Source organism: Leuresthes tenuis, unplaced genomic scaffold (assembly GCF_036924035.1).
Source record: "Leuresthes tenuis unplaced genomic scaffold, fLeuTen1.0.hap1 SCAF_5, whole genome shotgun sequence".
In the NCBI taxonomy this organism is placed as follows: Eukaryota; Metazoa; Chordata; class Actinopteri; order Atheriniformes; family Atherinopsidae; genus Leuresthes; species Leuresthes tenuis.
The window spans coordinates 31,091,315-31,118,742 of NW_027325359.1; the positions used below are offsets into that span (position 1 = coordinate 31,091,315).

The window sequence follows — 27,428 nt, forward strand, 5'->3', positions numbered from 1 at the left end:
GATGCGTTTCTCTTGTGATCTGGACGTCTAAAGTCCTTGTGTGTTCACACTACAAATGATCTGCGGTAGGAGGTCACACACTACGAGATTCTTCATCAGACTTAAGCCCTGGCTGGTCTGTCAGATCTTTATCAAGCTGCGGTCGTGCAGACATGTTTGTCTCTCGTCGTTATCGTTACACTGTCACACAAGAGGCTCCCGTTGATTCTCTCTCGGCTCACCAGGTTGTTGAAGGTAGCTGATCGTTTCTCTCCACACTCTTTTTCTTGAGTCTGTTATATTACTTGTTTTCTTGTAAATGTTAAAGCAAATACCAGATTTCTACACCACGCTTGCCATTATGTTTGTGACTTCCCTTTCCCGGGTTTCCTGTTATGTCCACTGACCCTGTCTCTTGTGTTCTCACTGCCTTTTGCTTCTCAGTCTAGTGATCCTGAAATCTGGTCAGATATTAGGACACATCCTCAAGTCAGTCTCACAAACCACGAAATGTGAAGCGCTCACACAAAACCTGGATTTGCCTCACATTTTGGCCATTTTTCCTGTGATCGCCGACATTTGTCTGCCATAAGCAGGCTTATGGAAAAGATAACCTTCAAATAATGTTTTTTAACAAACCATTGCAAAGAATTTGAGGATTTTTTTAATAATCTATTCTTAATTCACATAATTTGAGGTATTTTTGCAGGGTTCAGCTTATGTATTCATTTAAATTGCTCTTTATATTTAAAACAATATCTAATCCTACGTATACAACATCATATTTGCTCCAAAACTTTAGAGAGAAGTTTCTCATTTCAATTTAAGCTCCTTCAGGTTGAAACAAAATCCCCCAGTTTTTGTTTTAGCTCTGTCGTCTTTTAGTTCCTCTCGTTCTACTTTACTTCCATATCGTCAAACAATCTGTTCATATTTTATCATCCTTAAATTATTTTGTAGACTCATTATGTTATTTACTGAATTAACTTGAGTTGTTTCTAAGTGAACTGTTATTGTAATTTTGTTATTCTAAATGTGTTTTGGGACCTTGTTAAAAATGAGACACATATCCAGAGGCTATACTTTCACTCAGTTTAATTCAACCTATCCAGTCCAGATCTTTGGACCCACATGGAGTTCAGAGACACGGTTCTGTAGTGGAAATCACCTCATGGGCTCAGGAACACAGTTTGTTGCTGTATTAAAAGTTAAAACTGTTCCAGGCAAAGAAAATAAGCTAAGAACACACACATAAACAAGGCTGAGGGATGCACTGCTTTCTCTGTGAGCACACAGGAATGCACATGGCATGGGACACTCGCTGAATGGTTTAAGCAGGCACTTAGGCAACATGCATTGCAATCTCGATTATTGCATTTTGTTTCCTTCCTCCAGGGAAGGTATTGCTGATTGCAGCACGAAGAGGCCAAACTACACGGCTTTGAGTCTAGATGCTAAACTGAGGTCAGTTTGCAGCCCATACCTGTCACCCCTTCTAAAAATCTGATGCCTTATAAAATGAAAAGACTGAGTTGCAGTTTGGCCCCAAAACATTTAAACCCACTCAAGAACATTTTTGCTAGAAAAAATAGTTTATAATTTCAGCATGTGTCGATTCAACCCTGGGACCGGATGTAGATACAGTTCTATTATTTATTCTTATTGTTAATGCAGCAAACAGTTGACCTCAGGTTTTGGTAACTGCAACAATTTGGACATTTGCTGTCATTTTATCCAAAACTTGCTTCAACTTTAATTAACATCAAGGAAGCAAACTATAATTTGTAGAAGACAATGTAAGTTTTCCACCACTAAAACTGTACCTCTGCGCCCATCACTGTGTCCTGTCAGTATTAATCACAGCACAATGTTATCAAAATATTTTGAGAGATGGCCAGTAACTGATACCGATCAACAGCCCTCATTTCATTTGTCAGAATAAATGAACGACTGAACCTCCTCCACACATCACTTGAATCCAACTCCACAGTTTCCCTCTGCCTCCTCCCTGTGTTCTCCGGTCCCTGGTGTAGTTGCGCCAGTTGGCCACAGCTGGGCGCTGTTGCCCCACTCTGTCCCGGCCTCCCCTCCCTCTCCGCCTGCCCAGCCTGTCTCTTTCCTGCCTCTCTGCCTCAGCCAACCCGGGCTGTGCCGAGCTGCTCCCTGCGGGATCAGAGCGCTCCCCCGCCGGGACCCTTCTCTCACATCCCCCTGCTGGGACGCGGCTACATTTCCAGCCAAGCACTGCCTGCTTTGGCTTTATTATGTGTGTCTGCGCCGCAGCCCCGCCAGCAGAGGCAGGCAGAGGAGGAGGAGGGAGACTGGTAGCCAGAGTCAGGACAAAGAAAAAGCAGGGAGACAGAGGCTAGCGAAGGGTTAGGCTGGTTGAAATATTAGGCATCTATTAAAACATCCGCACTTGGGAAATATTAACAAAAAGAAAGCGTGGGTAGTAAAAGCAGTATTCCCTTCGGGGTGGAGATGCAGGGCAAGAGCGCAATGTCCATGCCACCAGATCACCACCACCACCACAGCTTAGAGTAGAATAGCGGGACGGAACACAGGAGACTCGGTTCGGTTCGGCTCCTGGAGGCAAAAGGAAAACAAAACAGACTGAAACAGTTTCCCTAAACTAAAGAAGAGGACGAGACACGCGCAGGGAAAGGAGCCGATTTCGCCCCCCAAAAAACACTCTCGGTCGCCTCTCCTCACCTGGACCGTCACGCACCTCCGTGGAATCGCCACCTCTCACTCGGACGCTGCCGCTGTCACTTTTCTTTAACGCACCGCGGGACCTGCTCAGGTGTTTGACACGCGCGTGGGTGGCAGCTCGCGCACAGGTCAGAGAGAAAGCAAACCGCTTGCGGGAGAGAGAAGAAATAACAAACCAAGGTTGTCGGCGTCGCGGCAACGACGGAGACGCTTGCAAAACCGGGAAGTTGCTCCCGTTTATTCTACAGGTTGCGAGAGTCTCCGGTACCGTAGAAGAAGAAGAAGACACACCGGAGGAGCGCAGCGTCGCCTCCACGCCGCCTCAGTCCCGGTGTTGCACGGCTGCTGTCGCCGGACTAACGGTCGTTTCTCAGCCAGAGACTGAAGCTGCCGCATTGCAACAGGCGAAGGAGCAGCAGCGAAGTGGTGGTGGAGGAGGAGGAGGAGGAGGAGGAAGAGGAGGACAGATAACCCGACCGTGTCCGCCTGCATGGTCAGCTGAAAACACGGAACGGAACAAAAACAATTAAAGAAAAAGAAAGATTAAGAGAGCTGCTCGAAAGCAGAGATGTCCAGAAGAAAACAGGCCAAACCGCGCTCCGTTAAAGGTAAGAAACTGCTGGTTTGTTAACACTTTTCTCAGCGGTGAGGAAACGCATGACCAGGCTTTCATGCCCAACTCTGCAGCCTTGTGTTTGATCATTTGATTTTATTCCCCTTAAAGGACTGTAAGCAGTCTGTGTAGTTACTTATCGGAGGCGAATTCAGTCTCACACCTTGACAATTACTTCTTCAGCTCAGCTGTACTGTGGCTTCACTAATTGTTTTTACCTGTTTACGCAGGTTCATTTGACGGTGTGCCGCTTGTGTCAGGTTGTCACACCGTGATGAGAAAATAACCAAAGAGCTGCAGTTTGATTCATCTGTTCGGATAATGGTTTTCAATGAGCTGCCTCACTATCAGGTCAGGATGAAACACGGGTGGAGCGTTCTTCTGACAGCGTGGCTCGTGATTTTTGCACCAACTTGTTGTAGTCCACCTAATGGGCTCCTGTAATCTGAATTAATTCAATAATGGTGCTGAACGCGCTTCCTCCAGTCCGTGGGCTCCTGTTTTGTTTGAGGGAATTTGATTGTTTTGCTCCAAGTTTGAGTATCGTCCAAGTCCAACGTTAAAAAGATGAGAAAAATGATCCAAAATCCAAATGTTCTGCCTTTCTCTTAAGGGAGATGCACCGGATAATATGCAGGTGATCAAATATTTATGGACATTTTCCCTTTTTCTACCAGGTGGAACTTTAATCCTCTTAATTTTTAAAAGTGCAACACTGCAGATGATTTCCATGTAAGTGAGAATTTATTGGGATAGTTTGAAAGAAGTATTAATTTAGCAAAATGAGGCCCAAGTTACCGCCATCATCATAAAGTGGTATTCATTGCAGTGCACGGGTGAGTGGGCATCATGCATGGGGGGCATGTGGTGTCCTTGGCCTCCTTGTTTCCTTTATGGGACCCAGATGGGCAATGGCACTGGCTGACCATGTGGTCACCACCCTTCCCCCATTTCCTAGACCATGAAGGCTTTTCTGTTCTGGGACTGTCGTGGAAGCACGCAGATTTCTGACACTTATTCATACTTTGTTAATCAGATTGGACGCATCATCTGTCTCCAACATGCGAAACTTTCATCGGAGGCAGGGTGCGATCCATTTAGCCTCCAGTTGGATATGTCCTGCGCAGGAAGCTCTGACAGAACGTGTTTTTGTGTCCCGGGGGGGTATGTTGGTGGTTTTTAAATGTATTACTGTCAGCTGCATGTGCAGGAAAACAGGTTAAAACTGTTGTTTTATGGTTCAGTCCGAGCAAGCGGGGTTATTGTAGTCAGGAGGACGTGATTGGCAGTGACAGGCCTCAGATTCCACAGCCTCCTCAGGAATCTGCTGTAAAGTCGGTTTTAGTTTTCATTTGGTCCATGTGACCCATCTCTGTGTTTGTAATAAAAAATGCTGTGGAATAAATATGGCTGTCCAATAACAGTTCATGCTTAATGCAACTTGTAAAGTGGACATTTTATGGACACTAAAAGAGGTTCCTCAAACCGTAAACTAGCTTTGGGATGAATCTGTGAGTATCCTGGACAAAGATGTGGTCCTGGCTTCGGTTATGACCACATTTTTATGTTTTTAATCAACAACTGGCTTTAAATTAGCAGTAAAAACATGTTTTATGTGTCTGGCATTTTGCCTATTAATGATGGATGTTATTTTTGGTTCTTTCTTCTGATGGTTATTTGTGAAAAGAACTCCTGGCCTTGATGCCTGGAAGCCAAATCAAACTGAATATCTGGTTGATTTTTGTCTAATTAGTATGTGAAAGATGGGAAGAAGTCAGTTGTTATGGCCCCCCGCTGCAGTGTTGTTGATACTTTGTGCAGTTTGTCAGAGCACAAGTCAGCCACCGTGGACCAGTGAATCTGTCGATCCGCTGCTGCTCCGTCGTTGCTCTGCGAGTGTGCATTTGTGTGCGTTTATGCTCGCAAGATGAAGGCTTGTGTGTGTGTGTATGTCACTAAGGCCGCCAGGTCTCGGCAGCCTGGATAACCAGAGCTTAGCTTTAGTCAGGCAGCCAAGCGAAGCAGAGCAAAGCAGAGCTGAGGCTGACGACCACCACTCTGACGCAGCCCTTGTTGTCTTGCTTGCATAAGCACCATGTGTTTTGTGTACTCATCTGTGTGTGTGTACATGCGTGTTGCTATCTCCCATCCACACCTTGCCCCTCTGACAGCTTGGCAAGACCTGGCAATGGGGGAAGATGGAGGAGAAAGAGGGGGTGAAGGGTAAAAGGTAGGGAGAGGGGAGGTGTTTGGGGAGGCCAGGCTGAGGTGAGCATCACCGGGGGAATATCTGTGTTTTCATGTTCTCCTGTCTTTCACCTGCTCACCCAACTCTGACTGGCTGGCTTACTGTCCAGCCAGGCATACCAAAACAACAACAAAGAGCCACAAAGTCCCACCTCATCCATTCCTCCCGCTGCAGATCTGCTCAGACTCACAGCGGCCCTTTGCATCAAACTGATGGCTGATGCTTCAATCTTTTATCACCGCTCCAATTTGTCAGAATTCATCTGAATAAGGAAGACGAGGACATTTTCACCTTTACTTTTTCTTTCATACTGTGTTCCCCTCTAAGATGAGAAAGTTCTCTCTGTGTGAGGTTTTCATTTATGACGTTTGGTGGAGATAAAACAATGTTTATTAAATATCATGGAGATTTAGAGGTAAAACACAGACTAAACCCTTTCTTCTCAGGCCATGATTCACAGTATATCATCAAGTCATTTTAAAATTCTTTTTAGCTGATAATAAAGGCAGCAGTTACGCACTTATTTTTCATGAAATGATTGTGTTCTTTCTGGCCAGCTTTCACAAAAAATTGAAGCTGTATCATTTTTCTCACAATTTTATATATATTCATACATTTTAAATTTCTTCCTATCGTTGTTAAAAAGATAAAAAAAAAGATCTGAAGCTAAAGTTTGGGCGCTCTGTTTTGTAATAATAATAACAGCGAGCAAGGGATTTTTGTTTTTGGGGCGATATTTTCACCCATTTTTTTGTTGGAAAATGATTCTTTTTCAGCAGGATCTTGGACCGTCTTGCATGCTCTGCTGTTTTGAAGCCACGCTATAGATTTGGAATGATTTTAAGGTTAAAACCTTCAGCTTGGTCAGCTTTAATTTGGCGTTTGGGGATTTTTTGTGTTCTCTTTTCATCAGCTTTTTCATACACTTGCTTTCAGAATTTGCTGGTGTTTAATTGAATCCATTCTTCGCTCAGCCAGAGAAATGTTCCCCGTTCCACTGGCTGCAACACAAGCCCAAAGCATGATTGATTCAGCTCTAAGCTTCTTCACCTTTGTTCCTCCAAACATCCCTTTCCTTGGGGTAAAACATAATGCTTTAACCTCATCAGTTCGCAGTGGAATACGTTGGGCTTGTTAAGAAACGTATTAGTTACCTTTTGATTTAGAATTTTCTGAATCTTTCTCTTAAATCTGACCTTAAGATTTGCAAACTTGGTCAGTTTGACCTCCACTGTTCCTGTAAACCTCCATTTCTTATAAACTGACAGAAAACGATAGCTTCCTCCTTCTTATTATGCTTATTTTAATTTTCTACGTGACACAGCTGCTGATTTTCGGGACGGGGTTTGAAAAGTCAGAATAAATAAAAGCTGTGAAATATTTACCAGCTGACATATTCCCAGACAAGTTCTCTGAGAGCTCAAGTCTCTCTAAAGCTTGACATTGTTCTAATTGTCTCTCTTTTTACACACTAATCTTGCTTTAAAATCTGAGTTTGGTGTTTGATTTTCAACTTTATTGGTTCCGTCCGTAACTTAGCTATTCAGAATTGTGACCAGCTGCCTAAATGTACATCTGCTATACTTATATGTGTGCAATCAAACAGCATAGCCACTGTAAATTCCACTCAATACAGCCATTAAAAAAACCAGTCCTCTTAATTTGTGTTTCACCACTGCGACTGTGTTCTTTTGATGGATTTCCTTGACCATTCTAGCCTTGACAGTGATTAGGCTTTGTGAGGGGACAGGACTAATCTCAGTCTGTTAATTGAACACGGACTAATGACACGATGATGGGCCATGAAACTAGCTGGTGGGTTGAGAGAAAAGGAGGGGCGAGGAGGAGAAAGAAATGAAAGAGCACGGCTTCTCTCTTATCAAAATATTATTTCAGTGGATTAATCCGTTTTTAATGTGTGCCTTTAGTGAGGCAAGGAAGCAAAAATCTCATTCTGTGTCTGCTCCGGCAGACTCGCTATCCTATCTCTCTGCCTCTCAGCTCTCAGCCCCTTGAGTCTCTCATGCATTATGTAGTGATGATTATTACTTAATTACACATTAATAAATCCGCTTCATTTGCAGGACATTAAACGGTAGTTGAGCGCATGTGACAGGGAGATGTAGGAGAGCAGGAGGATTGGAGAGGGAAGAGAAAGGGAGCACTTAGTTTTTAGGGTTTATTTGTTTTGTTTGTAGTCATTGGAACCAAATGAGCAGTTTAAACAAGTGGAGGAGAAGTGGAGGTTGGCTTTGCTGCTTGTGTGCTGAGCTGAGCTCTTCAGGGTTGATGAGAACATTTCCAATCGATCTCCTCCTCTCTTCTTCTTTTGCTCTCTGTTTTCTTTTTGTCTCATCTCATTACAGTCCTTCACTTTCATCCACCCATCATTACTTTGAGTACGTTTTTCCAGGCTAAACAAATTGTCAGTGGAATAATGAAGTATTGTTTGCTTCTTTTAAGCCCGATAAGTAACTCAGAATATTTCCACAAGAAAAGATAAGTCAAAATACAGTTACAGCTCGGTTCGGCTATTTAATTGGACTCCTTTCCTGGTCCCAGTATACAAACTTGAGAGGGGAATAGATTTATTGATGGAAACATGCCTCACTTGGCCACAATGGGTGGCACTTTGCCCCCTTTCAGCTTGTTGATAACAGGCTTTTTCTGGTTGACCCATGATGTCACATGTAGACCAAAACAAAGACAAATGATTTACCTTTAAATTAGAACCGTGTTGCGTGGTGAATTGGACAGCTTTACAGCTCTGTACATTATGGGTTATACCTGCCATCCCCTCTATTGTTATCCTCCTCCTCTTCAGTGTGCTGACTTCTTCTGTTACTGCTCGGTCAAAGCCGGGACGGGAACCATGTAGAATGTGAAGAGCGCTGACATCAGATTGAGTCCAAACGACTGTTTAAATACAAGAGGAATATATATGCACCCCAACAGCATTATCAGGGTGTTCATATGGGTTTTAGTTGTTCTAACACAAGGACTTGTTTCTATTTCCCTGCTCAGATTTTTGCTGAGCACCAAGGTTGAAATGTGTAAGATATAGCCATATAGATTTTTGTAACAGACATAAACATTGTAACGTGTAGATCTAAGCATGTAGATCAAACACTTATTCCAGCACGAACCATGTGCTTTTGAAGCCCAACCGCTACCATATGCGGATGAGACTGCAGGAGTAAAGGAAGGAATTGTGAGTGTGAGGGTAGTAAAAGAAGCACAGGTTGAGTCTGGAACCATTGATCTCCTGCACACTAATCCACAAAAGTCTGTAATTGGCAACACAGAAACACAGAAACATTTGAAGATGAAAGATGTTTTCGTGCTGCTTCGTATATGTGCTGAAAAAGGGACTTGATCAACAAACTGAAAGACCTTACTTGGGTTTATGAAACATGGGTTATTCCTGTAAGTATGCCACTTAAATGTAATAATAAACTCTGGGACAGTAATTATTCATTGCCTGGAGTTAAAATTATTGTCAGTTAACTGCTCAAGACTTAGAAAATTAACAGCTGCGAACCCAGCAAATGTGGGTAGAGATTAATTGACTGGAAATATAATCAAGTTACAGACCAGTTTAATCCATTGTGATTCTGATTTCCCTACAAAGGCAAAGTGAAACATCTAAACCAGTTCTGACACTGGGCTGTGTGTTCATGTCTGAGCATTTCTGTTTGAGTAAATGCTGGTGAAACTAGCCTTACAGCACAGTTTTCATTCTATCGTCTGTTCTCTTACTGCCTCCTTCTTCCCATCTGGCTTCACCATCAGAGGGGTTTATAATGTCACTCTTTGGCAGAGTACAAAGACTTTCATAGGGCGACTGACTCTTATAAAACTACACATGTGGCTTGGATTACATGAAGACAACAGTGCTATTTTTCAGGTACATCTCAGTGTGAAAATGGTTTGCTTTTCTTCATGTCATGTCTGATCAGTGTTGGTGCATCTATAGGTTGCATTCAGGACACGTAAAGGCACGTTGAGTAGGTCGTCTATAAAAGCCTGTAGTGGCTTTGCATTAAGGCTTGCTGAACCATTAAATGGCCCTCTGAAAGCTTTGTTGGAAATTCCATTGACTCCTCGGCAGGGGGTGGATTTGAGTTTTTGGTGCTTGTTTATTATTTTTTTCTTTTTAATGGGACAAAACAAGCTAATGTAATTGGTGATTGGTAGAGCGCAGCGGTACCATGCGTTGAATGTAATAGACTCATGTGGATCTGCACTCAATTAGAACCAAATTACCACACAATTGAAAGCTCGGAGAGTAGAACATACCTAAGTAGATTATGTCTTTTTTATTTGAGAGAGAAAACTAAATTCAGGTGTAAGAAACTATATATGGCTGAATGTCTTTTAGCTGCTCCAGTTTTAGGCTCATGGTGTTGTTCACACTGGCATCTTTAACAAACTGCAACACGAAGCAGTCATATTATCAGTAATACTTGGGTTTGACCTAAACTGATAGAAGCGAGGGCCCTCTTGGGCTGGAATTCTCATTATAAGCACCATCCTGATGCAATATTATCCTCAATAACTCGACATTATCTTTGTTCAGCAAACACTTGGAAGTAACACTGAACATGAACAACAGAGTAACAGCAGCTTAAAAGTTGTTTTGTGGCTTTTTGATGGTGTTTCATAGAGATGGTACATGTTATAAGAACAGCTACACTGTGCATCTCACTGACTTCTGTTTCTTTTTGTCTTGTGTTAATTTTCACTTTAGATGTTGGATATGTATCATCAGTGTGTCTTTATGTACTGATGATACAGTATACTGAGTTTCAGCTGTTATTTTGTCCCATTCTTCCTGCAAACACGTGTTAAGGTGTGCAACAGTGCGGGGGGGTGGTTGTTTCAAAGTTCTCCATCATTCTCCATTGGGGACAGGTCAGGACTGCAGGCAGGCCAGTCCAGTACCCTCTTCTTCCTCAGCCATGCCTTTTGAATGTGTGCAGAATGTGGTTTTACATTGAAAAATGCACGGACGTCCCAGGAAAAGATGTGGCCTTGAAGGCAGCATATGTTGCTGTAAAATCTCAGTGAACTTTTCCGCATTAATGCTGCCATCACAGAAGTGGAAATGAGCTTTGCCGAGGGCCCTGATCCAACCCCATACCATCACAGAGCCTGGCTGCAGGGACTGGTTGCTGACAGCAGTCTGGAAGCTTCTTTTGCTCTTTGCTCCATTTCTTCCAACAAAGATCTGGAATACTGATGGGTCTGACCACAGTACACGTTTCCACCGTGTGACGGTCCATCCCAGATGCCTCCGAGTCCAGAGAAGTGGACGCCGCCTCTGGACGAGGTTAACGTCAGGCTTCTTTTCTGCACAGTGAAGTTTAAAGTGACATTTGTGAATGGAACTATTACTACCATGCATTGGACGTTTTGATATTTGCATTAAAGTGACTGGCAAAGCAAGTTTGATTAATTTTAGGGGCAGATTTCGACCACCTCAGAGGACCATCATGTAGGGGTCATGTGTGGGTCAAATTATCTTCCTCTAATTTAGGTCAAAGTGGGCTGGAAAATGTTGTGGACTGCATTGCATTTAGAACCATCTGTTGACTTTTACTCCCTTTTTACAAGTTAATGGGATATACCTGGATGGAGAGATTTAGGAAGTTAACCTTCTTAGGAAGGTTTAAGGTATATTTAGCAGGATCTGCTTCTGTAATATTTTATGCACGACAGAGTGGCAAGAAATAAAAAAACTATTTGAGAAATTAATTTCTGAAAATGTAAGTTTTTTAATTTCGGTGTAAAATGATAAATTGATGTAATTTTGGTGTTAAACAAATTGATGGGACTTAGAAATAACAGTTGAAAGATTTTGTAAATTGTTTTAACATCAAGTGTCGTGAACAGGGAGTGTGAGTCGGCATGTAATGACCTCTGAACAAATCGGTCTTCATCAGGTCAAAAAGCAAAAAAATTGCTTTTGCAAGAAAATAATGGATGAGAGAAGGTCATATCATCTGGTATGCTTGGTTTGGTTTTTATTGTATGAAGTGTGCGTGTTTAGAAATGGGTGAAGTCCCTCTGTGAGGTGTGTGTATGCCAGCCACAACTCCTTATCAGCTGCCGGCCTGGTGTGGCTGTGCACATGTGTGTGTGAGAGTGTGGGAGAGGCGGGCGTCATGGGCCTGCACTGTGCCATTGTAGCGGCTTAGCTAGCCTCGTTTATCAGCCGCAAACTCACTGGACCTTAACACACACCCACCCCCTCAGAGACACACACACACACATTCACACGCAAACACAGGCACAGTGTGGCTGAGCTTGGTGCATGTCCTCGGTTTTTAAGAAGAGAAAGATGATGCTGGTGTGACTATACACATACACACAAATGCACGCCCACGCAGTCAATCCAGACCCTGCCTGCCAAGCCTGAATCCCCCCACCACTAGATGATCTCAGAGGACATGGGCCCTTCTAAGTTTCCAACATTTCTGTGTGTGTATGTGTGTCAGCATCTCTTAGAGCGTCCAACTAAAAGATTATTTCTTTGTTTGGTGCTGACTTTTTGCCTGCAGCACATTTGTCTGCTTTGTTTATGGTGTTTAATTTGTCTTGTGCTTTGTCTTTTGTGCTCGTTTTAGCTTGAACAGCTACTGATTACTTTCAGTTTTGGGCACAAATTTAGCCTTTCAGATAAATCATGACAGTGTACTGCATATTTTTCTTCCAAGCAGCCAGACTTTCCTGTAATATTTAAAGTGGTCGCGAGCGATAGTTCTCCAGCTTTCTGCAGGTCTTTCAGACTTTCTCTTTGGAAATTTGCTGCTTTTTCACTCATTTTCAGTCCAGTCCTTGTACCTGAGCATTTTCAGAGGAATGTGTTTTTTCTTTGTTAAGCCACTTAACTCTGACCCATGAATCATTCAAGCAGAAAAAAGGCTCCTAACTCAAGGGATGAACCAGTGTTGTGTCGACACATAACAGACAAGTTAGCAAAGAAGCCATTTTAAATTGGATCTTTAGGCACTTTGTTACAAAGACACATCATTTGTTCCCATTTCTTTAGTTGCATCTATGAAAAACAGCAAAGATAACACAGTTTGACAGACAGAAAATAGGATTTCTGCAGCAACAAGGTGATTCCCAAAGAGCTGTTAGCTGAAAACTTGGCATATCTCAGCATGGTGTGCAGTGTGTCCTTAAAACATTTGAGGAATAAAGGGGGTCATAGCAAATATTGACTCCAACGCTTCCTATTCTATTATTATTTTAATATTCCTAAGTTGAGTTTTATGAATCTCTTTGGAAAGCTGGAGGACGGGGAGAAAAAGAACCAGCTCCATTTGGATGTGAATCAGGATGGCTTTGGTATGGGGTCATCTCTCTGATTATTTGTTTTTACTCTAATAATTTCTGTTGAAAATGTATCTATTTGGTCATCAAATTCTGGAAGACAAAAAGCCTGTTTTAGGTTTCTGGTGCTGACATGAACATGAAAGACGTGCATTCTCATTATGGGTAGAGTAACTTTCTCTTCTTTACTTGCTTGTTAGCTCCCTCCATCACCCATTTGTCCTCCACCCACTTCAACTCATTCCTCCCCTCTGTTTCTCTCTCTACTCTCCTCCCTTCGTCTTTCTATTCTGTACATTAAACATTAGTGGTGGGGGCAATTAGCAGCTCCCCTATGCGCACCTGGCTGATGCATAATATATTTACTGGGATACCCTCCCACTCTCTCTGACACACTCTGCTGTTGATGAAAGGGTGACTTTTGGGAAAAGGGAATCTGAGTGTGTGAGCTTTGTGCTTTCTGCTCTGACCTCGTCTAACCTCCTGAGTTTGAGCCTTAGGCCAGGTCAAAAGTCACTGTTCCAGGCTTGTTTTCAGACTAAATAATTGTTCTTCCAGATTTTCTGTTGCAGAACTTGTACTTCGTCTTGGAAAACATGTTGCTCCGTGTCTTTTGAGGTGTGAGACTGGATATGTTTAAGTCTGCAGTCTTTATTCTTGAGCATAATTTCTTGAAAAGCTTAAAGAAATAAAAGCTCTTTCTACCATTTTTAGATTAAAATACACATGATTTATACATAAATACATGTACCAATGTGCCATTTTCTTATTGCACAGACATGTGCAAATACACAAACCAACTAATGTGCATTGTCCCCTGAGCGTGAAGGCTTCAGCAGAACAAGCTGCTTGTGTTGTGTTCCTTTTTTATCCAGCACTCTGCCGGGTCTTTGTAGCGCGCACCACTATAGACCCACCAAGGGTTCTTTTTAGTGCTGGAGTCTTCAGTTGGTTTTTCTAACTCCTTTCCTTTCACCTCCCAGTCAAAAGGCAAAAGCACCCTGCTGAGAGACACACAATGGAGCGAGTGGGAGCAGGAGAGAGTGAAAAAGCAAGACAGCGAGACCAAAAAAGAGGTTTCTCATTCAAAAAAGAAATCACAGAAGCTGTTTCAAAGAAAATGGAATCTGATTATACAGTAGAAATAAAAGTCTGTCTCACACCGCTTTGTGAATCTTTAAGTTTTTGGGAAAACTTTGGTGTAGTATGAGCTACAATAACCTACAGATTATTATCAAATAAGTTCAAAATGATCATTTGGAAGCACTCAGAATGACTGAATTGCTTAGCCGGTGACCGGAAATGGAACATTTTCACCCTGATTCTGGTGGCCCTGGCTCTGACATGAATCGGATTCGGTTAGATCGGCGCTCATGACCGCAGGATAGGTCGCGTCACGTGCACCGCGACGGACACAAACATCACACGTGTTTATGTCGTCATCATAGAAGTTCTTCATGAGTGAGGAAGACTCAAATCTTTGCTTTTATGTTGCCTTAATTTGTGCTCGACGTCACCGTGTACAGAAAGAGCAGAAGGTTATTTCTTCTCTAAATATCTAAACCACAGCGTGCACGTCAGCTGGTTTACAGAATTTAAGCTCTTGTATAAATAACACATGTTGGAAACATCATTAAAACACATACAGATGTGCAGGAACGGTCTTCAAAGAGCAACATAGAGAGACAAGGAGAAATCTGTTTGATATTAAAACGGGATGCAGATTTACACAAAACTTAAAGCACTTTATTTAGAGCTTTTCTCTCTTTTATATCTGAAATCTGGTTTAGTTTGAATGGTTTCTGACTTTTTTTAAAAAAGGATGCTGGCAGCCACAGTTCTTAGGAAGACAATTTGTCAAAACTGGATGAAGTCGCTCAGAAAAAGTCAGAAGGGGCTTCTGAGGAGGAGGTGAGGTGGCGTCTTCTGCTGCCTCTCTGCTCGCCTATAAAAGCTTAATGCCAACCTGAGAATGTGGTGGAGCAGAAAGAGAGCAAGGGATTGCGTGATGAGACTGGTGTGAAGGTGTGTGTATAGGTCAGTGCTGGCCACCTTAAAAAATGCAGAAGTTTTGTCTGCCTGAGACTCAGTTGATAAGCAGTCTGGGGATCTCCTCTCCTTCCCTCGGTCAAACAAGCTGAGGAGAACAACATCTGTAACGTTTCTTGTTTATTGACATCATCATGAGTTTACTCTACCAAAGAGCAATTAGTGTGAAACTGGAGTTTAAATGCACACCGCCTGCAGCCTTATCATTAAATGAACTTTGGTAATTGGGATGAGGATCTCTTTGAACAAACATAAAGAAACTCTGGGTCATATTTAACTTGTCTCCCAGCTCATTTATTTATTCATTTTTTAAAAATCTGTTGCTTTATTATTTAAAAGAAAACAACTTGTGCATTTTATTTTGAAGGTTTCATTGAGAATTTCCAGTTTTACATTAAATATGGAAAAAATAAAGGCAGAATCTGATAGAGTGAGTTAGAAGATTAGTTTTGAAAATGGCCATAAAACATCTGATTGTAAGTCTGTTGAAACAAACAATGAGCGCACACGCCTGGTCTGTATATTTTTCTTGCTTCTCCCAAAAGGAGCGTGACGAGTGAGTTAATCTGTCCGCCAGCGATGCAGCATGACACAAAGCTGTTTATTTCCCTTTTCCTCTCCATCCTTCTCCGTCTCTCTAACTCTCTGCTCCCGTAAAGCCTAATCAAGTTTGTATCAAGCTAAATAATGCCTTAGCGTGAAATTGGTGTCTTCAGTCAAAAAGCACTCTCGAGCCTGTACTACAAGAGAAGGCAATTATGTACCCCTCCCTGCCCTTCCACCCTCCAGCCCTGTCTGCTCTTCTTCTTCATGCCCCGTATGTATGTGTGTGGGAGAATATGCATGAACTGTAACTGCTATACTTCACATGGTGTCTCATCTCATCTCGCTGTTCTGATGGTGAACTCTGAGCCCGTGTACCAGTCTGTACTGGTGAGTGCATGCTGCTGGGGAAACTTCTAGTTCAGTTATTTCTGGAGGCCTCCCCAGAGTGGAGGTCCTCCAGAGGAATGCGTTCCCTCTCCTTCTCCTGCCCTCTCCTTCCTTCTCTGTCCTACTGCTTACTTTTCTCCTCGCTGCCCTCCTTCACCTCTCGTCCTTCCTTCACGAGTGATTTTGTCCTCACCTTCTCTTTTTCTCTCTTCCCTTCTTTCTGCTCTGTCTTTGTAACCTGCTCCTCCCCCCAGCTCCCTGTTTACTCCTCACTCTCGTTCCTTTTCTTTTTTTTCCCCTCCACACGTCTCTTCTATTGATTCCTCTTCCCGCCACACTCTCTGACAGACAGAAAAACAAATGTCAGATCAGAGAGGCTCTTTAATCTCAAGCTGTGTTGTTTGGTCCTGAACATCAACTCTGCGCTTGTCTTGAGTATGTGTGTATGTGCACGTGTGTGCATGTGCCTCTCTTATTTGCTGTGAATGTGTGCTTTCTGTTAACTACAGATGTGCGTGTTAATAGAACAGGATAAAAAGATAAAACAAAGTCTTTTACATCTGTGATGATGGCTTACGATGTTAATTATTTCACACAAACCACTGGTATGCTGACTCGATCAGTGCACAAGAGGAGGTAAGAAAGCGTTGTCATGTGTGTTTTTTTCTCTGTGTTTGAGCGTGGTTTACAACTGCAACCACCTCATACACAGAAAAAAACAAAAGATGCTTTAAGGCATGAAGAATGTGGGAGGCAAGAGTGAAAAGAGGGAAACTAATGGACGATGAACCGTACGAGGAAAGCAAATACTTTAAAAAAAAAAAAAAAGATGGCGCATAACGCCAACAAATAAGTGTTAAAATACCAGTGGGAAATATTGAATAAAACTGTAAAGTGGGAAGGAGCCGGTCATTTTCAAACCTGTGATTGATTTCACCGCCGCACCTGCAAACTCTAAACGTCTGAGTGTTGAGACAGACTGACAGATGCATGAGCTTAACACAGGATCAGCCTTTAGCTAAATCAGATAGACACATTTTGGGTGGAAAGAGGACATGATGAGAGGAAGAGCAGCAGAAAGACGAAGATAGAGAGGGCAATGGAGCTTGTCCGCCAGGCTTTGTGTGGTTGTTGTTCTTTCTCTCTGCCATAAATCTAAGCCCTCTGCTAACTCTGTCCCTTAACACAAGCACATGCTCACAAACAAAAGCATACGTGCACACACACCCGCACGGTCCCAAACCTCTGACTGGCCTGGTGTTTCTGGCCAGTGACTCAGTGTTTGGGACGTGTGTGTGTGTGTGTGTGTGTGTGTGTGTGTTTTAAGGCTGTTTTGTGCAGAATGCAGGCAGGCAGAGAGAGCAGTTTTACTGCTGATAAAAGTATTTGGTTAATCAGCTTCTGTCCCTGTCCCTTGACTAGATATGTTTGTGGCTGTATGTGTTTGACACAGGCCATTGAAGTTGGGGTGGGGGGAATCCCTGGGGGTGGGCTGGGGATGTAGATTGGCATCAGCTCCAGGCCAGTAGCATCACAAAGTTGTACCTGAGGGACAGGAATGGCAGCCAATGAAAGAGTCCTTCTGGAGCTACGGGGAGAAAGCTGGTTGGGGGGGGGGCGCTTGGAAATGGTTTGGAGAGGGGACATAAGAAAGGGAGGAGGCATGAAGGAAAAATAAGAAGAGACAGATAAAGCGGGAGAGAGTCAGATGACAATTACCCTCTTGACTCGTATCCAGCACCAGTTGTCAATCAGCTTACCCCTCTGGGAAAAGAACCCACCTATCATTGGCGACATTGACCCACATCCCGCCTCCAAGGGCTGCCTGGCCAATGCATGATTGGCCACAGTGACCCGTTTGTCAAAGAGATCTGGGAACACCAGAGCCTTGGGCTGCTTTGGGAATAAATGGCCCTGATACTCTGCGTGCATGCATGTGTTGTTTAGGAGGAAGAAAGACAAAGGATTTTCTCAGTGAAGCTGCTTTCATGGGACAGAAGAGATGTAGAGACAAAGATGGATGGAAGCAAAAATGAGAGAGGAGAGATGAAGGGAAAGAAAGACTGGGACATAGTAGAAATAAAAGAAAAAGTGAGAACCAGCCGTAGAAGGTGAGCAGCAATCAAAGCAGGAATAGTTAAGAGATGAAGTGAAGAAACAATAGCAGGAAAATGGCAGAGTAAATAAGAGAGAAAAGGAGTGAAAATAGGTAGGAAACACAGGAGGAAATGATGGAGGTGTGCTGTTTATCTTTGCTGGAGTGTGTGCATGTGGATAATTAATGACGACAACGACTGTGTAAATATTTGTACATGGTAACATCATGATGCAGATGCATAACTTAATTCATCTGCTGCTGTTTTGCAGCTCCCTCCTGTCTGATTTTCTCTGATGAACAACAAAGCATAAAAACATCAGCCTTCCTCTTTTATAGATGATGCATTAATCATAATAACACCTTCAAATGGTTAAGAAAGAAACCTTAAAGCTTTGAATCCTTATATATTGGTAAATTCTACGTTGCATATCAGGCTCTGTTTTAATATGCATGAAAATGTGTGCGTGTGTGGGGGTGTGTGTGTGTGTGTGTGTGTGCGTTTTGTCACTGTGGACATCCTGGTATAATTGTATGCTTAATGAACCATAGCATCCCATTACAAAAGAGACAGGAGTGTTCTGTTGTTTCATTTTGCAGCTGTTGTAATGTAGAAGTTACCCTTAATGTGTGTGTGTGTGTGTGTGTGTTTGCATCTGATTATTCACTGGGACTGTGAAATTAATAGGCACTCTTGTTTGTTTGCTGTCTTGGCTTAGTGTGTGTTGACAGTAAAAAGGATGAAGCAGTGCTTTTGAACACAACAAAGATAACTCCAGTCAAACAACGAAACAACTACAGAATAACCTTTGTAGAAAAATGTGAACATTAAACTCGCATCCTTCTGTTTTTTTGTTTTCTTTGTTTAAGTCACAGTATTAGAATCAGTTGGGGGGTTATTATAGGCTGAACTGTGCTTAACCTTAGTGCAAAGTTAGTTTGATGTTAATTGAAAAAGACATTAAGTAAAAACATCACCTTATGGAGTGTGTCCCATGAGGAGGCCACAGAAGATCACCTCAATTCAAAGAAAAGCCCCCTTTCAATCAAAACGCCACTCTGCTGTTCCCTGAAACACACGTTTGTTTGACAAAGATTCCTCAGGGGCAACCAAAGCTTTTGCAAAAGCAAGGCTGAATATTGTCTGCGTGTGTGCAGATGCTCCAAGGATCCCCCGCAGCTTTTCCATGCACCGTGTCACGCACTTTCATACATGTATGATGCTTCAGGGTTTTCATTTGTGCTTTGAGTCTGCAACGTGTTGGAGTGAGCAGACTGTTTGATCTCAGTCATCAGTCTTGCCTACAGATACACCACACCTGTCTGCGTGTGTGTGTGTGTGTGTGTGAGACCATGTTACACGCAGGCTTGCCAGGTTGTTGAAAGGATGTTCAGTAAATAGCAACACGTATGAAGACACCGCAAAGAATTCGTCTCCGTTCAAACCGGCATTTTTTAACAGCCTGCTGCACGCAGGAAACTGTCTTAGGCTCTATGAAACTAACTCAAGTGATTTAGGGCTGATAATGGACTTATTTTACTATTTCTAACTAGAGAGTGTGAAGGGAAGTGTGATTAAAGCGGAGGAGCAACACAAACCAGTGGCAAAACCATTAATTGGATGCTTGAACACCCTGCTTTTTACCTCACAGACGCACATCCTTCCCCTCATATTCTGATGATCACATGCAGATTTCTGAGTGCTTGTTTTTTCCTAAAAACAACTGTGTGGCACACACTCTCACACACACTTCCGCTCCCTTCCTCCTTTAATCATACACGACTTTAAACATGCCTAACCCTCCACACACATACATCCACATGCGCCCCCACCACACAGGCCCCCTGGTGTGTGCAGGGTTCACAGTAACGGTGTGTGTGTCTCTGAGGGGGACAGAGGGAGGATGTGGGAATCTAAATAAAGCTATGTGTGCTTGGCTAATAAAACACACTCTATTCCCCACAGCCTCATCAGAAAAAATGGGCTTTTATCAGAGGCAGAGCTACCAGTACGGCTAGGACTTATATATTAAACACTCCCAGCTACCACTGGAACATCATTTTCATCCTAATTTCGACTTGTACGTGTATAAAAAGCAGAAAATCTTTGTAGAAATCATCGCTTGTCTGAAACTAAAAGCTTTGATTCATGGCACAGGTCCTTCTCTGCCACCACTCTCGCTCGACTTTCCTCATATTTGCATTTAAAGTGATATTAAGACATAGTTCAGTGGACATTGGCTGCTTGTTCACTAATTTTTAGTCCAGTCCTTGTACCTGTGTTGTATCTACACATAACAGACAACTTAGCAAAGAACCAATTTTAATTTGTTGTTTGTTACCAGCAGCCTGTCACAAAGACACATCATTTGTTCCCATTTCTTTAGTTGCATCTATGAAAAACAGCAAAGAAAACACAGTTTGACAGACAGAAAATAGGATTTCTGCAGCAACAAGGTGATTCCCAAAGAGCTATTAGCTGAAAACTTGGCATATCTCAGCATGGTGTGCAGTGTGTCCTTAAAACATTTGAGGAAACTGGACAAGTGGAGGACAAAAGAAGAAGTGTCAGGCCTAAAAAACTATCTACAGCAGATGAACAGGATCTGAAAGTGATGTCCTTAAGAAAGAGGAAAAAGGTCCAGCAAAGACCTGACACAGGACCTGAGAGATGCATCTGGACCTTCAGCTGATCCATCTACTGTTGGCCCAAGCCTCATCAGAAATGGTCTCCATGGAAGGGTGGCTGTCAAGAAGCCATTCTTAAGGAAGGGAAACAGGGAGAAAAGGGTGAGCTATGCCAAATGACACAAGAAGTGGACTGAAAATCAGTGGCAAGAAGCCTGGAGAACTACTTTACTGCATGATACTGTATTTACTTTTATGTTTGCACACGTTTTAATAAATCACTGCAGCTTTTTCCTGTTTTCCTGCAGCAGTATGTAAAGTATGTAAAGAGTTAAAAAAAAAACATGTTAAATTATGGAATGCATGTGTTTGAAGATACTGTAGGTATGATTTTGGTTGTAGTGAGATGTTTAATAAAGCAGAACACTTATATGGTATGGGTGATTGTGAGTTGCGAGGTGATAAGATTAAATTAACTTTATTGACCCCAACAATAAAAAATGAACAAAAGAAACCATAAAAGGATAAAAAACAAGTTGTTTGTTCAGCAGAGCAACAAACGTTGGAAGAAACGACTGTTTAAAATGCTTGCTCTTATATTTGATGGCCCTATAACGTCTCCCAGATGGTAATAATTCATATTCAGAGTACAGAATATATGAAGGGTCTGTCAGAATTTTACAACAGTACTCTTAGATGAAGATGGGAGAGACAGGTAAATATCGTTGCCAATCACTTTCATGCTTATTTTCATCGGTTTCTTGAGTTTGTGTTTACAGAGAGCCACACCAGGCTGTCACTCCATATCTTATTTTTCCCAGTACTGCATCATAAAAAATAGTCATGATCTTTGTGCTCACTCCAAACAATCTAGGCCTCCGAAGTCTTTTTGTCATTGTACTACACTAGTAGCCAACACAATCCTTCCATCTCAGAGAACTATCAATAAAAGTACTTATAAGAGCTAACCTGCTCAATACTGCTGTCTCTGATCACCACAGGACTCCCACATCTCTTGGGTCAATATCCTCTTGGTTTTGTGAGTTAAGGATGAGATGATGTCTCTCGCACCAGACCTTAAAGTTATCAATCTCTGTATGATGGACAGAAGTGGCTCCTCCGGCCCATAGCGAACTTAAAATGATTGTGTCATCTGAGAATAAGATACAATAAGATTATTAGACTGACTGCTTCTACATTTGTCTGTGCAGAGCGAAAAGGAGTGGAGAGCTCACCCCTCAGACTCTGTTAGAATCTGTTAGTTAAGAGAATAAAATCATTTAATAATCTGAATACGTTTCTTAACCACGAAGTGAGGCCCCTCCCTCTTATGCAAACTGGACACGGTCAAGGCAAGAAGCTATCTGGAGTGTGATCATATTCGCCATTATTAGTTCAAGGTACTTCCCTACAACACGTGTTAAAGTAACGGGTCTAACGTCTGACCTCTTTCAGAGCTCAGGATATGCGTGTGTCCCGTGACTTTTGGAAAAAAGGGATGCCAAGCATCTGCTAATTCATTAGAACAATATTTAAACAAAATTGCAGGCAGGCCATCGGGGGGCCGTTGACTCTCTCTTACACAACTTCACAAAGACAGACTGAACCGTCAGAGGGATGATTTTAATACATTTTAGAACAGAGAGAGTTTACAGCCCTGTCAGTAACTGGTGAGTAAGAATACTTGGTGTCAAATCACTGGCCCTATGTACATTTTTATTGTTTTTATTTCAAGCTGTCCCAGTTTCTTGTCATCCATGACATGAAGACTTTGCTCTGGTGCGAACTGGTGATTATCTCTAGCCTTCTTCAACAGTGAGTTGATTTCTTTCCGTACAACAGCTACACCCACGTGGTCCTTCCATTTGAAAGCCAGCTTCTTTTTGCGGATACATGCTTTGACCTCCTTGGTTAAGTGTATAACAGCCTTCTTAGGGACTACGTTATCAATGCAGAACTTAATATAGTCTTTAATAGTCAGAGTTAACCCTTCTTATTAGCTGAGAGGAAAGACTTTGTTCTATCTCCTGGTCGTATGGTGTGTTTGGCAGACATGTTCGTCATGTTGTGTAGGGAATTCTGTTCAGCCTTAAAGTCAAAATGCGTCTCAAGTGCATTTGTCTGTGTTGTACTGTGTGCGTGTGTCCATTAGTTTGTTTTTAGCATACTGCGGTCCAGATATTGCCTTCAGAACCAACTCCAGCCCCAGATACATAAAGGGATGTCTCAGACATCATCCCAATACTTTAGTCTTGACCCAGGTTTGTATCCTTAGATTTTTAGTTGGTTGTATATATTTTTTAAATCAAAGGATGAGCACTGGAGTTTGCTCAGAGGAAGCTGCACAACCAGAGTTCTGAGATGGACTTGAGGCTGAGTTTGTGGATACAGCTCAGCTGCTCTCATCTTCTCTCTGCTTTTATGCGCCTCTGTATGTTGGTACACAGAGTGAAAGAGATTTATTTTTTATTTTTTCAGCTTTTTACAGTTGTTTGCAAGTTATGGGAGGAAAAGCATTTAGTTTGTTTACACTTTTGCGGTGAGAAAGCAGCTGACATTGCAGTAAGACAGGATTTTAACCATGTTTATTTGGAAGAATGTTCCATAATCACTGTGGTTTTCATGTCCCTCCATGCTCTGGGGCCACTTTTAGTTCAGCACTTGAATTTGTTCCTGTTGAGGATAAAGCTGTCTCTTTTGCCTTCATTGCCCTCAATTTGATGTTTTCATTACCTTGTTCTCCAGGAATTTGCCACATTTAGGGAATACTCCTCAGTAGTGTAAAACATGATGAAGGAATGCTTGTCACGAACAGGTTTGATCCTTATAACTACATTTTTTATGCTGGAGAACTACTGAACATGCTTTTTTAAATGGGCACAGATAACTGACTGGCAGCTCAGAAACAAACAGTATCATATTTTCACTTCTCAATTTTCCTCTGAAAATAGAAAGTATAATTTCTGTTGCCTAGCTGGATAGAAATCTACACTGTAAATAATTGTCCTGTAAAATAGCAGCAAAGAGCTGGCAGAAGAGATGCCTGTAATATACCGTAATTTTTACGGTATTCATCTGTAAAATGATTTCTGTAAACCAGAAATATGGTAAGTTCCTTTTCATCCACAAACAAGTATTAGTCTTGATTGCAGTAAAATATGTCAAGCAGGAAGATCATTTCTGGCTGCTTTTTAGTGCCACCGTATCAGTCTTATCGCTGAAATGTTTAACCTTAACTGAGGTGCAATGTTAAGATTATGAAAGAAAAACCACAGCTGATGCAAAACGGTTTAACAAATCATATCCAGAGTTGTGAAAACGGACGTTAGGACATGTGACCGTGACAGAGAAATAAACAAAATGCATTTACGAAGAGTCCAGGAAGTCAGTATTTTCACAGCAACGTACACAGAAAAGTACAACCTAGTAAGCTTTGAGGACTCAAGTCTCTTTTACCGAACTAGCTTAATTCTGTTAACTCGTTGTAAAACACACTTCATTAAAAGTCGACACAAACCAAATAAAGATGAATTAAAGAAAGAAAATAAGATTTTAATGAACGTACCGTTGGATGATGCAAGAGCAGAATGTTGGTGATAAAGACCGATTGTGTGCCCTGTTGTGTCTCTTCTGGAAAATTTCCAAAAAATACTGTCGTGTCCCATGATCTAAAACAGCACAGCATACCGTTTATGGCCTCTGTCCTGTTGCTCCAAGTTAAGAAGCCCACAATGCACTGCTAACTACAGTACTAAACTGTTAAACATGAAGACAGTATTTTAGTGTTGAAAATTGGCTATAAATGTATAGCAGTTGCTTACAGCGTAGGCCCCTGTTAGCTTTGGCATTGTTAGCTGCTACATGGAGTAAGATACGATTAAGTGGCAATGACTTTCAGACAGAATGATCTAGTTCAAGTTTATTTAATTTGTTAATATAGATGATCATTTTGGTTGGCTCTGGTTTGCTACCTTGTGGTTTGCTACCTTGAAATAGATCAGGGAGTTACAATATTTTTGGTAATTCATGGCATAGGAATTGATGCATTTGCTGATTCTTTTTTACTTTAATAAAACTGCTACAGAGAACAGCAGCTCCACAGTGTGCAGCCTCACCAAATCCATCACTCTGAGCAGCTCTGTTAGTTTGTCTTTACAAGAAATAAGGCAACACATGCTGTAATTAGCTTTGACCTAGTTTTGTTGTGTATAGGTTTTAGATGGAAAAAGTCTTCAGGATATTTGGATACGGAAGACTTATGTGTTGTTAGTTGTGTCAGTATGAAGGTGAGTTCAGATTGGTCGCAGCTTAGCGGTGCTCTACCGACTTTTGTCCAGTTTTGTAAAGTGTCAGGTTTGATGTTACGTTGTAAAAGTAAATTGTGAGTGTTGGTAATCACAACCGATGATGGTGGAGCCATCCATTTAAAGGTGTGCCGTCATTTACCAGCAAAGTTATGGTGTGAATCCACTTTGTTTTACTGTTATGATGATGTGGAAATCTCGCTTTGACTCCTTGTCGTATCTACAACAAAACATTAGTCAACTAGATTTTTATGGTAGATTTTGGTCAGATTTGGGCATCATTTTGGCAATTAATGTGACATTTAATGTTAAACCAGGGTCCACTTACGGATATAATCACATCATCAACATTAAAACAGGGTTGCTGTTGATATTGGTTCATTTTTTCATAAATGTGTGAGACATCGCTTCAGGAGACCTGAACTTTGCTGATTAGATTTACATGAAATTTTCATGTATTTTTAGTATTCCAACCATTCCAATGTACCACACATTGGGAGATGTGAGATGCATACTGGTAATGGGACGGGATGCAGTGGAGATCTTGTTGGTTTCCAGCACATCAATGATTGAACATGGACATCTGACTCGTTTATAAATGTACTAATAACATCTCAAAAAGAGTGAAGATAAAGTTGGCAGCTGGCAGGATAAACTCTGTCAGCATCCGGTCTGACTAATTCAGATATTTGTATAGAAATTCTCAGTGTCTGTGTGAAAATGGCTTATTTTTGTGTATGATACCAATCTGCCGTCTCAGTTTTCATTACCTGGTAAACACCAGATAAGACTGAGCATCTGCATCTTTTGTTATGTCTCAGTGGGTTTGAGCTTCAACAAGAACTCGCCATAACCCTTTGTTTGTCTTTTAAAAGGAACACTTGGCTGATTTATAACTTCTTGTTTTGATTTGAGCTCTTGGCTCAGGTCTAATGTGAGGATGGGGCGGGTCACGGGGGAGTTTAGGAAGACATGGAGGGAGCACGAGCAGAGGTGTTAAGAACCAGAAGGGTGGAGGTCGCTGGTAGGAGCAGGATGAGAGCAAAGGACTTTCAAAGATCAGAAATAGAGGTGCGTAAGTGAGAAGTGCGATGTGGCCTGTTAGGGAGGGGGTGAAAAGGAAATCCCATTGTGTAGTTGCTGCAGCCATTTCCTGTTTGTGTGGCAGCTGTACTTCCCTCTTTCCTGTTGTACCCAGGAAGTCGGATCACATTCCTGCTCTGATCAGGTCTGCGTGTGAATGTGTTGAAGAGATCTCGGGACACTGTTGTAGAACACTGTCAATACTTGCATACTTGTTCCTGAACCAGTCCTTTTTCGTGGTGTTTGAGTACATATTTGCAGACAATTGGACACAGAATCAGTCCATAAAAATCACTAATACAGCTGTCATGGTTTGTTAAATCCAAAGTGACACAGACAAGTATGTCAGATTTTAGTGTGTGAACAGACGAGAAGAATATATGAAGTATATATATATAAAAGTGAGAAATCTTTTCATGTTTGGTATGTATTCTGAGATGATCAATGACTGTCCTAATCTGTCCTATTAAGGACATCCCACTAAAATTAGTTTAAACCATTACACATGTATTTTTACTATTCCAATGCAACATTCCATAATATACATTGATCTCATCTTTTAAAGGGATAGTCTTATTAAAAACATAACTTTTTTTGTGCTTGAGGGCTTATATCTGGATGTCTGAAGTAACTACCATCAATAAAACTCCAGCAATAACACAACCCTGTCACTTTGCTCCGTCAGATTTGTAGGTTACTGTTACTTCACACTACCAGCTCTGAATAGTTATCGGAGATGAGAAGTTTTTTTATCATAAAATCAGCAAATCATCCTCTCCAAGCAGATGCTCTAATATCTTATACCCTGACTATGAAATCCAAATTGTTTTTCCACTTTGAAAGTTGTTAATTCCATATTTCCAGCACCAGAACCCACCATTACAAAAACAAAATGTTGCTCTTTCTAAGAACAGTTCAAAGCTTCCTCTAAAAACCTAAAAGACAGAGAAAATGGAGCAACACTGAGCTGTTGAACTGTACGTCTGTGGTAGTTTTACCAAAGCTCATCAATGACATTTAATTAAATGCTTAATAAAGCATGATATGTCTCATTTGATGTATACTTCCTCACATACAGTGTATATCACTCCTATTTCCTTTTAAAAAGCATTGGGTATCTGACTGTTTGCCTAGTTGATCAGTGGAGGGAAAAAACACATGACACGAGAGTTCTTTGTGTTCTGTCATCATTTTTCTTGCCAGCATTTGTCAAGCTCTATAGATGACACTCTGCATGAGACACAGCCACTTAACTGTGCTCACACACACAGGACTAACTCCCTGATCATTGAGTTAATGACGTAGTAGCTGGACTTGAATGAAAAGTTGTCTGTGGACAGCACATTGCTAGTAAACTGAGAATTAGACAACTTACCACCATCTTTGCTTTAATGTTTGTGACATTAAAACACTTTCTGTAGTGTTCTTGAAGCATTCCAGCGC

The 27,428-nt window shown here is 41.8% G+C and overlaps 1 protein-coding gene across 3 annotated transcripts in view; it reads left to right on the plus strand.

The window, feature by feature from the left end:
* The first annotated feature begins 2,114 nt into the window (after positions 1-2,114).
* The window catches only part of znf423 (zinc finger protein 423), a 157,932-nt gene continuing 132,618 nt past the window's right edge, over positions 2,115-27,428 (plus strand). For all 3 annotated transcript variants that reach the window (XM_072386659.1, XM_072386661.1, XM_072386660.1), the window contains exon 1: positions 2,115-3,299. In XM_072386659.1, coding sequence (XP_072242760.1) covers positions 3,260-3,299 — 40 coding nt within the window. In that variant the 5' untranslated portion in view covers positions 2,115-3,259. The remainder of the gene's footprint in view (positions 3,300-27,428) is intronic.